Here is a 15,208-nt window from a genome sequence, read left to right on the forward strand (position 1 = left end):
CCGTTGAACACACCAGTCACTCCAACGCTTCCAAGAGCCTCTGTAGCGTTTGTGGGTACCAGGAGACCAGGCGTCACTGATAAATCTGGAAGCGTCCGCAGAAAGGCCTGGGACCGACCAGCGTTCCCCGAAATCCGCCACGCCAGAAGAAGGAGAGAGCCTGACAGAATCAGGGGATGCGGAGTCTGAAGAGGATCTAGCAGGAGATTCCGGCACTGCACAAGCCATTTCCAGGAGAACCGGGAACCACGCTTGAGCCCTCCACAGAGGAGCAATCAAGATCAACTTCGCTTGGTAGCGCTTCGTGTAAGCCAGGGCCCTGGGGATCATCATGAACGGGGGAAAGGCATAACACAGCGCTGTCGGCCACGGTTGGAGAAAGGCATCCGTGGCTAGAGCTTCCGGATCTGGCCTCCAACTGAAGAACAGTGGAAGCTGAGAGTTGGAGCGGGACGCAAATAGGTCTACCTGACATTGTCCCCAGGTCCGGAGAAGATGACGGAACACGCGAATATGAAGCCTCCAATCGCTGAAGTCCCTCAGATGCCTTGAGTTCCAATCTGCAATGAGATTGTTGCAACCAGGGAGATACTCTGCAATAACCGGGATCTTTTGTTGCAGACAAAAGTGGCAAAAATCCTTGGTAATCTCCGCCAGTAACCGCGACCGAGTCCCCCCCAGCTTGTTGATATAGCGGACTGCCGATATGTTGTCTATGCGGAGAAGTATGCAGCAGTTGGACCGAAGGGGAGAGAGGCAACGAATCGCAGAGGATCCCGCCAGGAGCTCCAGACAGTTGATGTGGAGGGAAAGCTCTTGGGGAGACCACCGACCCCCCCCGTCGAGACCGGGCCGCACCAGGCACCCCAGCCCCAACGACTGGCATCCGAGTCGATCACCATCTCTGGCGTGGACCCGTACAGGGCTCGCCATTCCAAGCCTCCATATGATCCAGCCACCATTGCATCTCCGACCTCACGTCCTCCGAGAGAGGAATTTGATCCGAATATCTGAGGCTGTTCTGGAGATGACAAATTTTCAGGCACTGCAAAGCTCTGTAATGCAGCAGGCCGGGAAGATCGCTTGAAGGGAAGAAGTCAAGTGAGCGTCGACTCGTGCTAACGACCTCAATGACAGTCGGTTTCGTAATAATGGAAGCCAACTCCCTCTTGATATACCAAATCTTCTGATTGGGTAATAGAAGCTGACATGTAAGAGAGTTGACTTTGAAACCCAAGAAGTCTATCACCTGAGTCGGGCGCAACACAGACTTTTGAGCGTTCACCTGAAAGCCGAGGGATTGCAAGAGCTCTATGGTCCACTCCAGGTGAGACATCAGTTTGAGTGGACAATCCGCCAGAAGGAGGATGTCATCCAAATAAATGATCAACCGAACACCTCGTCTGCGAAGAGACTCGACGACCGGCCTCAACAGTTTCGTGAAGCACCAAGGTGCTGACGAGAGGCCGAATGGGGAACTTGATACTTGCACCAAGTCCCCTGCCAGTGGAACTGGAGGAAGCGGCGATGCTGGCGGAAGATGGGAATGGACAAGTATGCGTCCTTGAGGTCCAGACGAACCATTCAGTCCTTCTCGCGAAGAAGATCCCGCAACAGATGGATTCCCTCCATCTTGAAGTGTCTGTAGACCACTCCTCCGTTGAACTCCTTTAGATTGAGCACCAATCTTGAGCCCCTTCCCTTCTTCTCCACTAGGAAGACCGTGCTGACGTACCCCTGTGGATGACGCACGGTTGGAACAATCGCCCCCTTTAAGAGAAGTGACTTGAGTTCCTCGGTGATGAACACTTGATCTTTTTGGGAAAAACAAAGAGGAGAAGGAGGATGGGATTGACACTGGGCTGATAAAACTCCATTTTGTACCCCTGGACCGTCTCCAGCACCCATGCATCGCTGGAGCTCAAGCGCCAATTGTCTAGGAAAAAACGTATCCTGCCCCCCAGAACAACACAGCATGCAGGAATTAGGCTCACCTGAAGTTGCGGAATCTTGATATCCACCGGAGTGTCCACCGGAACGTTCCTTTTTGTACTGTCCGCGGCCCTTCCTTGAGGGATAGAAGTTTGACTTTTGGGAGTAGCCGGAATCTTTATTTCCTCCTCTGTGGGACTGGTAACCTTTTTGATTGGGTTGTTGTTGACCACGGCCGAACGAGCGTCCCCTGTTTCGTCCGGCCTTGTTGAAAACCGGACGAAAAGCTTGTCTGAGTGATGCCTGGGCTTTGTCTAATCCACTAAAGGTATGGACAAACTGGGTCAGCTCTTTCAAAAATGGCTGACCAAAAAGTAAGCCCTGTGCAGCAGGGCCCGACTCGGAGGTGGAAAGTTCTAACAGTTTACGGTCGCGTTTCAGAAGGATAGACCCACGCCTCTCACTGGAGAGCGAGCAATTGGCGTTGCCAAGTTGGCAAATCGCCCTCTGAGCCCACTCGATAAGCTCATCCGGATCCACCATCGCAGATGACTCTTTGGCCATGAAGCCAAGATCCAAAATGTTTGTAAGGGGACCCAGCATATCAAGGACCTTGTCCTGGCACGAACGCCATGAACGGTCCAGACCTTTCTTTGGGTCTTTTGCAAACTTGCGAAGATAAGTCACCATGGTGGGATCCACCTCTGGTGTGTCTGCCAAGTTGTCCGCCAGATCCGGTCTAGGGCACTCCGAACGGAGACGTGCACAGACCTCCTTCTCAAAAGGTTGACGGATGTGCTGTTGCACATACTCTGCCACCGCCGGGGATGGGAGCCACGCTGTTGAATTGGGGTGAACAATGTCCGTGGGATCAAAGGTGAGGACTGGAGGATGAGTGGGGGCATCCACAAAATGTTCTTTGCACTTCCTCTTCTTTGGAGGTGGTGGAACGTGGTCCGAGGAAGATGAGGAGAGCTGGTCCTCACTATCAGCGTCAGCTGCCGCAGATGTGGACTTGGCAGCGGACAGAGACTTAGCTAACCGCTGAAAGTCTGAAGCATGGGGATTCCCAAGGGAATTGGAAGATTTACGCGATGCAGGAACCCAACCTTGTTGTTGAGCATATTGACTCAAATGTCTTTTCAGAGGATGAATTGCACGAACCAGTGCTTTATTCATGGAATGTTGTACACCCCTATCAAGGGCTTCCACCAAATCCTGCTCAAGAGACTCAGAGGTCTCTTCGTCAAAAGCAACATCATTTTCATAGTAATATTCACTCATCGTACACCAATAGTGTAATTCTGCCCACAAGATGACTGAATAGAAATGTGCCAAAGGCCAAAGTCAGGGGGAGTGACAAAAACCCCACAGCAAGCCAAGGAAAGCAGAAAAAACTGCCCCAAAAAAATATTTAAAAGGTGGAGGGAGGGATTGCCATCTATCAAAAAGCACTATAGGCAGAGCCCATGTCAAATTATCAAGCCGGAAGCTTTTTCCAGCAACCGGCGCCAATTTGGGGTTAAATTTGAGGCTGTGGGCGTGTTAGTCTCAAGGGACATCGTTCTCTGAAGCTCCGGTTCCAGTCAGACACACGGAGCGCCGGAAATCCTCACCGCGCATGCGCGGACACTGGCTGCCTCAAAATATAGAGAGGAGCTCTAGCCGGCAGCGCGAGCCCTCTCCAACCCCCAACTCCCACTCCACAAGCACAGGACACGGACACAAGGCGCCCGGACCTTCAGGGAGGTGAACACACGCTCCTAGCCGCGCAATGCCGCAGAAATTAAATAAAGGGAAAAGCGGCACAGACGCGAGGGAAGGCGGAACACAGCACGGCACAGAGCGCGAGCACATCGCTAATTAGAATAAAAGCAAAAACACAGCAAAATGTAAGTAAGTAATAATAAAGCACTTAACTGGCTGCGGAGCAACAAAGAAAGAGGAAGTGTGACTATCTACCTGGCCTTATATACTGCAGACTCTATGGTTCTTACCCAAGTGTTCATGGGTATCGTGGTTTTTATGTGTTTTATTGGCTGCTGGGCATTTCTAATAATGAAATGAGTATAGCATAATCGGAGCCTCCTGTCCTGAAATAGAATTTCTTGAGGGCGATGCCGAGGGAAAATCAATTATTTATTTAATTTTCCCTCTGCATCATCCCTCGAAATCCCCCCTTATCCAGTCCCACCGCTGTTACCTGCACGGACCACAGCTGATCACCTCTCTCTTAGTGTTATCTTGCGATACAAACAAATGTAAGTTCGAGCACCCTTGAATGACTACTTCTCACACCTACGAGGCTTGCTAGTACTGTTTCCAATCCATCCGGCGGGAATTACCAAGCAGCCACCTCCTCTCCAGGCATGAGCATTAAAAAGGTGCTCACAACTTACGTTTTGCTGATTCACTTGATTGATGTAATGGGGACAGTGGGTCAGAAACGTGCAGGCACCCTTCTCCTGAGACCAAATTACCAACAACTGATATTCAAATGAGAATTGCAAGTGAGTACAACATTACTAATGGCTATACCCTGTAATTTCAGATTATCCAAAATATTAATTTGCAACTGCCTGGTGTAACAAGTTTAAAGCGAAAGTGCCTCTCAAACATTTACCACTATGAACTGTAACCTAATTACACTACTCCCTTTTGATCCTTCCATCTTGCTGTCAGACGATCGTAGCGGCAATCTACACTTTATAATTCCAATTATACACTGCTGAACTCAATTCGATTAAATATAACTTTATTTTGTCTAAAAACAATAGCCATAAAAATATTGCACATAGCTGTAATCAGAAATAAAGGTTTAAAAATAATCGTACATTAAAAACTGTTAAAAATAAGTGCATAAAGGACTTAGGTGTTTAACACTACAACAAATAATACATCAAATAAACATACTTGAAGTTAGCAGAAAAAATGCAAGTCAAAGGCAGATATCGGAGCTCCAATATAGTATTATAAGCAGTGGATACAGTTGGAAGAGCATGAAGATGAGATAGAACAAAATCCTCAAATAGGGTCCGCCATGCGCTCCTGCTATTCCCCAAAAGTAAACCAAACACCTTTGCTAACTGTATATACTAAGCTATGGTGAACGTAAAATTCTGACAAACTAGCCCATCATGGTTTATCTAGCCCTAAGTGCTGCTTTATAATAAAACAATACCAGGGGTTTAGATATGTCATGTTTGAGCCTAATGTTTGCACTGTGTTCCTTAAATAATGTTTTCACTTCCATCTTGGCATTTTTGGGAATAAGACTGGGTTCGGTAAACCACCAGGATATACAGAGGATACCAAGAGTATCTCTTATATAACTCAGCCATGGCATTGAGCGTGCCTTATCCAGCGTCAGGCAATCGGATGTAATGTCTTTGCAGAGTTTAGCGGCGGGGTTCAACCAAACACTAGCTCATAATAAAAGTGGCACCAGCTGAATGCTATCCTCAATAAAACCCTGGTTTAAATCAAGGTGGGTAATGAGATTCGGAGTGGATGGCGGTGTACTTAGCAACTGTTGCAAAAAGCGGTTTTCCTCTGCCTGAAGAGAGCAACATTTATTGAAACACCATACTCTAGCTCCGTAGGTGGCTACACTGATGCACTGTGAGTTGTTAACTTTCAGTGGTGGAAACACAGTCGCCCTAATATGCGGTCTAATGAGGTTGAAGACTGTGCCCGCAGTTTTGATTAATTTAACACTAGCCTGAGCAAGATGATGATTTCATGAGCCTGTGGAACTGAAATTTAATCCTAAATAACAAAAGTTCTCAACAGTCATCAAAGCATGATATTAATTTTATTTAGCCTTAGTCTGCCTGGGCCACAGGACATGATATGCAACTTAGAATAATTGGTGTTTAGATTCAAATTGTGCATAAAGGAAACAAAACAGTCCACCTAATGTCTCAGTCCTTTTGGAGTGCGGCCTAACAATACTGCATCATCAGCATACAGCATATAGTAAAGCAGGGGTAGGGGAGCCAGCAATTCTGGGTATGTCTGTGTGGGAAGTAGATAAATGGGCTTTTAATCAGTTGATATATAAAATAAATAATAAAGGTGCCAATATACAACCCTGCCTCACTCCACTCTTAAGAGGGAATTTCAGAAGAAGGTTCCCCAAGAGAATTTAAATGAACCCGGGCTGAAAGGTCTGAATGCAGCTAGTATAAGAAATTCACCATAGGGAGGGTCCATGTCTTGATCCAGCAACATTAACCAAAGTTTGGTTCTGTTTACTGAATCAAAGGCCGTGGAGGGATCCATGAAAGTTAAGTAGATGGGGGAGAGCTTGGCCTTGGTGTATTTTGAAATGGTCAGGCCAGATTCAGACATTGTACGTTGGTTCCTAGTTTAAGCCGAAATCCACATTGAAAAGGGGGAGGATGTCCTTGTCAGTTCCCATTCGACCAAACGATCATAATTGACTCTACCTATGAATTTAATAGTGCTGTTGATAAATCAAATAGGTCAATAGTACTTGGGCGCATACAGTCACCCTTTTAAAATATGGGTACACTTGTTTCGGTAGACCATGAGGGGGGAATAGTGGTAGAAAGGGAATTGTTAAAAGTGTTCCTAATAAGGGGGCTACAAATTTCAGGCTTGGATTTCAACAAGTCCATCGGTACCAATCTGGGCCTGGGACTTTCCCACCCTTACTGTGATGGATGGCCGATTCAACTTTCTGCAAAGTTTATAAAAGTGGGGGAGAGTTCTGCAATCTATTGAGGAGAATAACAAACATAACTGGCTCGTCCTCATTGTGGTAAATAGAGGCAAAGTGGGTAAACTAGTTCACACCTGAGATGTTGTTTTGGAGAGGGGGATTGATAGAGGAATTTCTGGATCGAATTAACTTAACTAAGTCCCAGAAGAATTTACTGTCCTTTCCCCGGGATGCGTATTCCAAGAGTTCCCAGTCTTGATTATATCCCTCCCTCTTCCTGTTTGTAAGTGCAATTTTGCACTCAGTGCATGCCAGGGATATGTTGGTCTTATTCCTAAGGCGCGCCTTTAGGGGTTTTTTCAGCTTCCTGTTTGCCAGGGAACAAACCCCTTCGAACCATCTTGGGTCTGTGTTTGAAATACGAATTAGCTTGAACATCGAATCCCTGATTGTTGGTATTAGCCTATTATGGTGTGGAGCCATAGAATCCTGTGCACTCTCCGCTAAGCAGTCGAGAAATTTCTTTAAGTGTGACTTGAGTAAAGCAGTTAGTGACTCTTTTGGGTTTTTCATGCACCAAGCTAGTCGTAGGCCATCTGATGTGTGATGCATAATGGAGGCTAGATTACTGTTGGGCGCTCAAAGTGTTATGATCGCTTCAATCTGTAGGCAAGATCTCTCCTTTGGAGAACCAAGATTTGCTGAAATCGATAAAGTGTGACAAAAAAAGTGTACTGTGTGCTAACTAGTACTGTTCCAATTCCCAGTGTCCAAATTCTTCATCCATTTTTCATAACTAACAGGGCTTCATGGTACATACTTGATCAGGAAGTTCTGGTGTGCACACTTGTTTTTTTTGTCAGGTGCTTTCTTACATAAATTATCACATGCTCATTCCCCATGATTTAAATGCCTCCTTCAAATCTCTGAGAATTGTCTTCCTCAACACTACCATCAACATCATCAAAACGCACCACAATCTCTGCATCTGGTAATCCTTAAGCATTTGCTGTCAACTAGATTCAAGTGGTCTCCGGACTGACATACTCACACCAGTGATGCACGTGTCTACCTAATATGACACATCAAAGTGATGGAATATCGCCCTATAACCAACACATCGCCTCTTTCTATGCCAATCTCGCTATAATCTGCTCCATCTGTCATCTATGCATTACTTACGAAAACATTCAACCATGTACCTATCTCTTGTTAAAAACAGTAAATTGTATGACAGCCTGCCCACTGCCTTTTATTTCCATTAGGGTATTGTAATTGTAATTCATAACACTTTAACAAAGTTTCAGTGACATGTTGCACAATAGGGGAGAGGGTGTAACATTACGGCTAGAGCTGCCGACTTTGGAACTGGGTTCGAGCCTCGGTGTGGCTCAGCATCCTGTGATTCTGGGCAAACACGTAATTTCCCCGCGCCTACCAAATAATGAAGGCAGCGACGGCTCGTGGAGGGAGTTACGGTGGGGCAGGAGGGTGGGGAGGGGGAGGGGCAGGGTGAAGGTTGCTAAAAACCGGCATATGGATAATTGCAGGTAAGTAAACAATTTAATTAATAAAACGAATTTCGTAGCTCGCACTGCATTGCATTTTGCGACGCAAGGCGCACTACGAAATTCGTTTTATTAATTAAATTGTTTACTTACCTGCAATTATCCATATGCCGGTTTTTAGCAACCTCCACCCTGCCCCTCCCCCTCCCCACCCTCCTGCCCCACCGTAACTCCCTCCACGAGCCGTCGCTGAATGAAGGTGTGCTCGTGTAACGTAACTGGTGCACATGTTCGTGTATATAAATCTGCAAAAAAATAAAATAAAAAATGCTCACTAAGCTACAACTTACAACAACAAAACATTATCATTTATCAATAGGCGAAACCTATGCATTCACCAATGTGTGTTGCTCAAAGTGGTGAGAGGGCTTCGACCTGAGCCCCAAGAATGTAGGCAGCAGACAGGCGGGCGTGATCAGCTGTCTTTGACAGTGATTTCAAGAGTCTGTCACCTCAAAGGACCTCGGACAGACGCAAGTCTGGACTCAACAACCAATCAGCATTTAGGAATTATATGTAGGGCACTAGGGTTGGCTAAGGTTCCATCCAGGCTCCAATCGCAGATCTCTACATATCCCGCCCACTCCCATACAATGATCTGAATATGTTCAGCCCTAGGATTGGCTGTCATGCGACCCGGAAGTGCTGAAATTATCGATATATCAAGCGTTAAAATCACTAATGAACAGCAGATATTACGTTGAAGTGGCTGGTGTTTCGTGGATCTTATGCATAACATTTCAGTGTGTGGGAGGGAGCGGTAAAAGAAAACGGAGGTACCGTGGGCAGCAGAGGGCTCCGGATGACAGTTTATGCTTTTATTATTATTATACATTTCCGTGATTTTCCAATGGCATAACTAATCAACAAATTACTACAATGAATGTAGAAGAAATGCTGCTCTGTAATTGCTCCTAAGCTTTGAACAGGGCTGACCAGCAGCAGGAGTCCTGGATGATAATGGTGTAATATATCCCGAACGTTTTACATTTGACGATAGTTTATTTTTTGAGAGACCCCCTTGATCATTTGCTGTAGAATTATTTGTGTTTACATGGGGCTCGTCCACGAGGGTCTGGTACACATCTGGTGACATTTTTGGCGAACTATATAATCTGATCAGTGTACCTAAGGCAAATCTGTCCCTAGATCAGTGCAGAAGTCTGTCATTGCTAGACAAGTACTGTGGCATTGCTTTTCCGCGAAAAACTGCACCGGACAGCTCGTGTATGTACAGCTTTTTAACTGATCGGTGTCCCGAGTTACGACTCGATAATTCAGTCCCAGACTGTAGTCGGTTTTCTTTGTTGTGTTGGAGGCTGTTGTTGTTTACATGTATGTCTGGCACAACATACGGATGGGTTTTTAAATCCATGAACAAAAAAAAGGGGACAACTCTGGTACCACTATTAGGTCATTACCAAGCGGATCAGTTGGTTAATAATCTCACAACAATCGCACATAATCACCACAGCAGCCCTCGTGGGGTCAGTGGATAGTTGCACTGAATCGTCAGGGGATTCAGAGGACAGGTGGTTCCCAGAAGTATCGAAGGGCCGAAGGTACAGGAGTCACATTCAGCTGAGAATCTATGTTCGATATAATTGCTAGTGGACTAGAGGGGCTGTAAAATTGGCAGACAGTTTAATAACATTGTTGTGAAGAAGTTTACGTTTCCAGGTATTGTAAGCGACTAAAGATGTATTCTTCTTTGTTTGCAGGCCAGTCCGGTGGTTTACTAAAGAAGACTTTTTCATCTGGCGTCAGCATCGGACTCTTTGCATTTCCCATCTTTCCCTTCCATTGTTGTTCGTATTTTCCGGCAGGAGAAATGTCCGAGGCCGTACATTATATACACTTGCAGAACTTCAGCAAGTCCCTACTAGAGACCTTGAATGCACAGCGCCTGGGTGGTCACTTCTGTGACGTAACTGTGCACATACACGATGCCACCTTACGTGCTCACCGCTGTGTATTGGCTGCTGGCAGCCCCTTTTTCCACGACAAGCTGCTTTTAGGCTACTCTGAGATTGAGGTACCACCAGTGGTACCCACACAAGTGGTCCAGCAGCTGGTGGAGTTTATGTACAGTGGTTCTCTTGTGGTGGCTCAGTCTGAAGCCTTGCAGATACTCACTGCTGCAAGCATCCTGCAGATCAAGACTGTGATTGACGAATGCACTCAGATCATCTCCCAGAACCGGGCCAACAAGCCCCCATCTGCTAGCAGCGCCACTGTTTTCTACAGTAACCAAAGCCGAATCTCTGCCAATAAATCTCAGAGGCAGCCAAAAGAAATCGATGGAGCATTTACTGTTGCCCTCAGAGACTCCGATCCTCTCCCCTCTGCTCCAAAGGCCAATGAGATGGACACAGTCACTCAGTCTGGGTCCATGACTCAGGCCCCCAAGATCCTTTGCGCCTCAGAGGTGCGTTACAAACTAAGAGATCTGCTCTCCTCTCAACATAGACAGTTGACGGAGGTGAGAGAAGTAATGGTGCCGGAAGTGGAGCCTGTTGCCTCTAGTGACGGTGAAGGGGCATCTGTGGAGTACCTGCAGCAGGTGGAGGCCCCACCAAGCTGCCATAGCCGGAAGCAGCGCCAGCCTGTCCGACTTCAGCTGTCTGACTCATTTCCTGTGGTAATCAAAGATGAAGAGGAAGAGGAGGAACGACCACATGCAGAAGAGGAGAAAGATGAAAAAGAAGAAAGCAATACAGAAAAGCCAGAGACATTCGCGGAACCTGAGCAAATGCAAGACTTGAGCAAAGCTCAGAATACCCCTAGCAACCGGAAGGATGCCAGTGGCCAGTTGGAATTTGCAGCAGAAGGGCAAGATTTCTTCAGTAACCAAGATCTCTTCTCCGAAACCTTCATCCCGCCATGGCAGGGTGAGGAGGGCCTCCCAGAAGGTAGCAGGGACAGCTCCCTGGAGGAGAGGGATAAATTCCACACAGACTGCAGCCTGGAAGTTCCTGCTCTGAGGACCATAGCCACATCGACCAGTGAATTCAAACCAGTCCCTCCATTCAATTCCCGTGTGTTTGAGTCCAGGGGAATCGCTTTTGTGTCTCCTGCTATCCAGCGGGAGATGAAGCCGTCTGCGCCAGCTGGTGTTGCCACAAGCACATCGAGTATCTTCCAATTTCACATGTCTCACCCCAACCAGAGTCAGCCGGGGGTGGCTCAGGGCTTCTACAGTGTCCAGCAAGAAGGTACAACGAATCTGGTTCAGATGTGTCAGAATGTGCCCTCTGGTCCAGCACAGAATGACCCCTCCCAGAACCCTGGACCGTCTCGTAGCACAGAGCCCTCCTACGAGTGCAGCCACTGCCAGAAGACTTTCAGCTCCAGAAAAAATTACACCAAACACATGTTCATACATTCAGGTAAGAACTCCCCACCAGTTGTATAACAAGCCTTGGAAAATCATAAAAGTGTTCTTAGACCTGCAACTCCAGTGATTTGATTAATTTACTCAACCTAATTGTAATGTGTTTGACCCGTAAACGGGTCTCAATTTGTGGGAGCCTAAAAAAATATTTTATTTTACTGAGTCACCTTTTTCTCTGTTACCACATCTATTGAGAACAGTGAAATCCCCTCAGTCCTCCCAGATATCGGTGATCTCCCTGAACTATCCTTTTATACTTCTTTGACTACTCAGGAGACCATTAATCTTCTTCCGTCCACCAAATCTGGCTCCCCAATGAACCCATACCCCCCCCCCCCCAAATTTTCCATCTCTTACCAGAACTATTCCCCTTGCATTTGTCTCCCATTTTTAACCGAATGTTCTCTGCTGGTATATTTCCAACCAGCTGGAAATTGACATCTGTGCTCCCCCTTCTGAAGACGCCAAACTTAGATGGGGCAGATCCCAATAACTATCGTCCAAGTTCCACACTCCCTCTGCCTGCAAAGATGGTGGAGAAAGCCTTGAATGGTGTCATATCAGACTAAAGATTCATTCTTCTTCGTTTGCAGGCCAGTCACGGTGGTTTACTAAAGAAGACTTTTTCATCTGGCATCAGCATCGGACTCTTTGCATTTCCCATCTTTGAGAAGCATGCTTTCTTGGATGCTACTCAGTTTGGTTTCCGAAAGCACCATAGTACCGAACTGTCCCTGCTCACAGCGTCTGAATTGAATAGGCAGACAGTTGATGCAGGAGGTAAAGCAGCGCTTGTGCTGCTTGACCTCTCTGCTGCCTTTGATACGTTGAACCATCAAAAATTATTGGAAGCTCTGAGGGGGATTGTTGTTAAAGGGAAGGCGTTTGCGCTACTTAACTCATTCCTGACTGGAAGACAACCGTTTGTGGCGCTTGATGAGTTTGTCACCGAACTTCACATTGCCATGCGGAGTGTCACAGGGATCTTCTTTGAGCCCAACTCTTTTTAACATTTATGTTGCACCGCTGGCTAGGCTAATTAGGTCTCTGGGTTTCTCTGCAATCTCCTATGCCGATGACACCCAGATTGTAGTCTCAGTGACAGGTTGACCTGCTGACACTGCTGCACAGTTCTACACCTGTCTTCATCAGGTCGGGGACTGGATGGCCACCAGCTGTTTGAAATTAAACTCTAGTAAGACCGAGGTCTTACTTTTTGGTGGCTATACTCATTTCTGGTCCCCTGCCATGTGACCTTCAGAGCTGGGTTCATTACTGACTCCTACGAATAAGGTGAAAAACTTGGGAGTCACTTTTGACTCTAAGCTTTGTTTCGAAGGCCACGTTAACCAGGATATGTCTTATTCCTTGTGAACACTAAAACTGTTTAGAAGGATTCTTCCATTTATTCAGGCTGAACTGCAGAAAGTGGGTTGGTTTCGCCTCTTGTTCTATCTAGAGCTGACTACTGTAGTGGATTATTCATTAACCTTCGGAAGAAGTGCTTGACCAAGCTGCAGATTGTGCAAAACGCTGCGGTATGTCTGCTGTTGAATATCCTAAGATATAAATGTCTCACCGGTGCTCAAAGAAGTACACTGGCTGCCAGTGAAGAGACGGATTGAGTTTAAGGCTCTTTGCATCGCCTTTAAGGCCGCACATGACATAGGGCCACCCTTTTTTAAACAAAATTTACAGCCTTCTGTCCCCGCCCAACATCTTTGTTCATCTCATCCCCATAATCTGACCGTCCCCAGGTTAAAAAAAAGTTCCTGGGGTGGAAGCAGGTTTTTGGTCGTTATGACCAGACTGTGGAATTCTCTTCCATTGAGATTAAAAGAAGAAACTCACCTGTTAGCCTTTAGAAAGGCATTGAAGACTTGGCTGTTTAATCTCTGATGTGTTTTGAAACTGTTCCAGTAGGTCTTGTTTGATGAGCTACCACCTTAGCACTCTCGGGTGAATGTTTGGCGCTCTATACATTTCTTTTTCATTTAATTAAATTTTATTTCATAAGAGCATCTTCATTTATGTTTGTTCAGCATTTCTGCAGTACAAAAACACTTTTGTTCGATTTAATAGACTATACTTTTGTTCCGGGTGTAATAAGAATCTGGCCCTCTTATGGCAGGTATACACAATCCCCCACTTACCTTTTTAGGTCTCGTAGAGAGACCTTTTGCCATCCATCCACAAAGCTGACTTTTTACGATGAGGATTTGAGGATTTTCAACAGTTCATGAGAATCCCAATTACGTGACCTGCTCTTATGCACGAGCCTTCCCCCTGCAAGCGGGCTTTCTCCCTTCACAGCCATCTGTTCCTCTCTCCCCGCCCCCCGCCGTCACTTATTCACGGCCGCAGGCCATGCCTCGCATTTACTTCCCCGGCTCGGCTCCCCGCCCGCCTCCTCTCTATCCCTCACTCTCCTTCACCCTGCCCCCACCACCTCTCGATATTGCTGCTTGTTTGTCTGCTCCAGTTTCCGAACGTGAACGATAGTCCCCTGTCTACAGAGCACAATACCGCTGTTGTAACTTTTATACTCACTTTAAACTAAACCCTATTATTTATGTGTCGACTATGAAGGGTGAACTGCTGGGTTGGAGCGCCTGAGTTTGAAAGACGTGACTGCAGCCAGACCTTTAACTCTCAGAGCTATTCTGCCAGCTTGAGGGAAAACCAGCTTGATCGAGAATGTATTCATAAAGAAAAAATGTGCCAGTAAATAAAATCCGCCTTTTAATTATGCAAGTAATTTCGACAATCACGAACAACGATCTGCCTGTCCTTCTTACTAAACAAGAAAGCAAAACGTGTTCAAAATAAATTGGCTCCAAGTTTTTGCACGCGTGCGTTCGACTCGCACATGACACAATTGCCACCGAATTGTAAACTCACTTGTGAACAAGTTCAGAAGGTAGGGGAAATACATGAGAACACAACAATGATTTATTGGCATGCATGTGGGTTGACACGTGTTTCCAAAGCTTCACAGATTCGAATGGTTGTCACAGTTTTACACGAGCTTCACAGATCTTTTGTTTTCTGCTGTAGAAGAATAGCTTTTGGTCCGGCCACTCCCTCTGCTATTTCTCACCAAAGTGCTATGTACGAGCACAAAGGAGCAAGCCGGGTAATTTCCTCCTTCACACCACTGGAGAGTCAGAAAGAAGGGGGCACAAACATTCCCAAGCCGTTTCAAAAAGTAAAAGGGTTCCAATTAACACATGTGGAAGGAACAAGCCAAGGACCAGGCCAGGGGCACAGGACAGTAGCAGATTTTGTGTTCAATATGTTCCCACCTGTGCTGCACATGGCAGTTCTCTCTACACCCAGCACTGCATGGCCCATGAGATATCCATTTCTGATACAGTGGTAGCATTGCTAACAGTCGCAGAAAGACGTCGTGGCAATAAAGTTATTTACACTGAATTGAGCCCTTCCTTCTTAGGAAAGTCCTAAACAGGCCGCCTTCAACATCAAAGAGCTCCGTTGTTTAGGGCCGTCATTCTTTCATGCAGATTATTCTGGCGCTTTGGAGGACGGGGGCGGACACCCATCATCCCACTGAGAAGATACTAGCATCTTTCCAAGCATTTTAAAGTACATCATTTAATTCAAAGT

At 46.4% G+C, this 15,208-nt stretch overlaps 2 protein-coding genes across 2 annotated transcripts in view; one reads left to right on the forward strand and one right to left on the reverse strand.

The window, feature by feature from the left end:
- Window positions 1-1,990: 1,990 nt before the first annotated feature.
- On the reverse strand, window positions 1,991-3,216 carry LOC147701876 (uncharacterized). The gene is made up of 2 exons (XM_086928719.1): window positions 2,126-3,216; window positions 1,991-2,081 (listed from the first exon to the last, which is right to left on the reverse strand). Exons 1-2 carry the CDS (start codon window positions 3,214-3,216, stop codon window positions 1,991-1,993), a joined length of 1,182 nt encoding a protein of 393 aa, XP_086784845.1.
- Window positions 3,217-8,825: 5,609 nt separating this feature from the next.
- Window positions 8,826-15,208, forward strand: part of ZBTB45 (zinc finger and BTB domain containing 45) — a 53,487-nt gene continuing 47,104 nt past the window's right edge. The window contains exons 1-2 of the mRNA XM_086930511.1: window positions 8,826-8,963; window positions 9,909-11,576. Coding sequence (XP_086786637.1) covers window positions 10,019-11,576 — 1,558 coding nt within the window. The 5' untranslated portion in view covers window positions 8,826-8,963; window positions 9,909-10,018. The remainder of the gene's footprint in view (window positions 8,964-9,908; window positions 11,577-15,208) is intronic.

Source organism: Lissotriton vulgaris, chromosome 7 (genome assembly GCF_964263255.1).
Source record: "Lissotriton vulgaris chromosome 7, aLisVul1.2, whole genome shotgun sequence".
In the NCBI taxonomy this organism is placed as follows: domain Eukaryota; kingdom Metazoa; phylum Chordata; class Amphibia; order Caudata; family Salamandridae; genus Lissotriton; species Lissotriton vulgaris.

Excerpts from the sequence above, each read along its gene's own strand:
- LOC147701876 (XM_086928719.1), bottom strand. The coding sequence starts at position 3,216 with ATGAGTGAATATTACTATGAAAATGATGTTGCTTTTGACGAAGAGACC. Across the intron at positions 2,082-2,125 it reads CAAAAAGGTTACCAGTCCCA|TCTATCCCTCAAGGAAGGGC; the intron begins CAGAGGAGGAAA and ends AAAAGTCAAACT.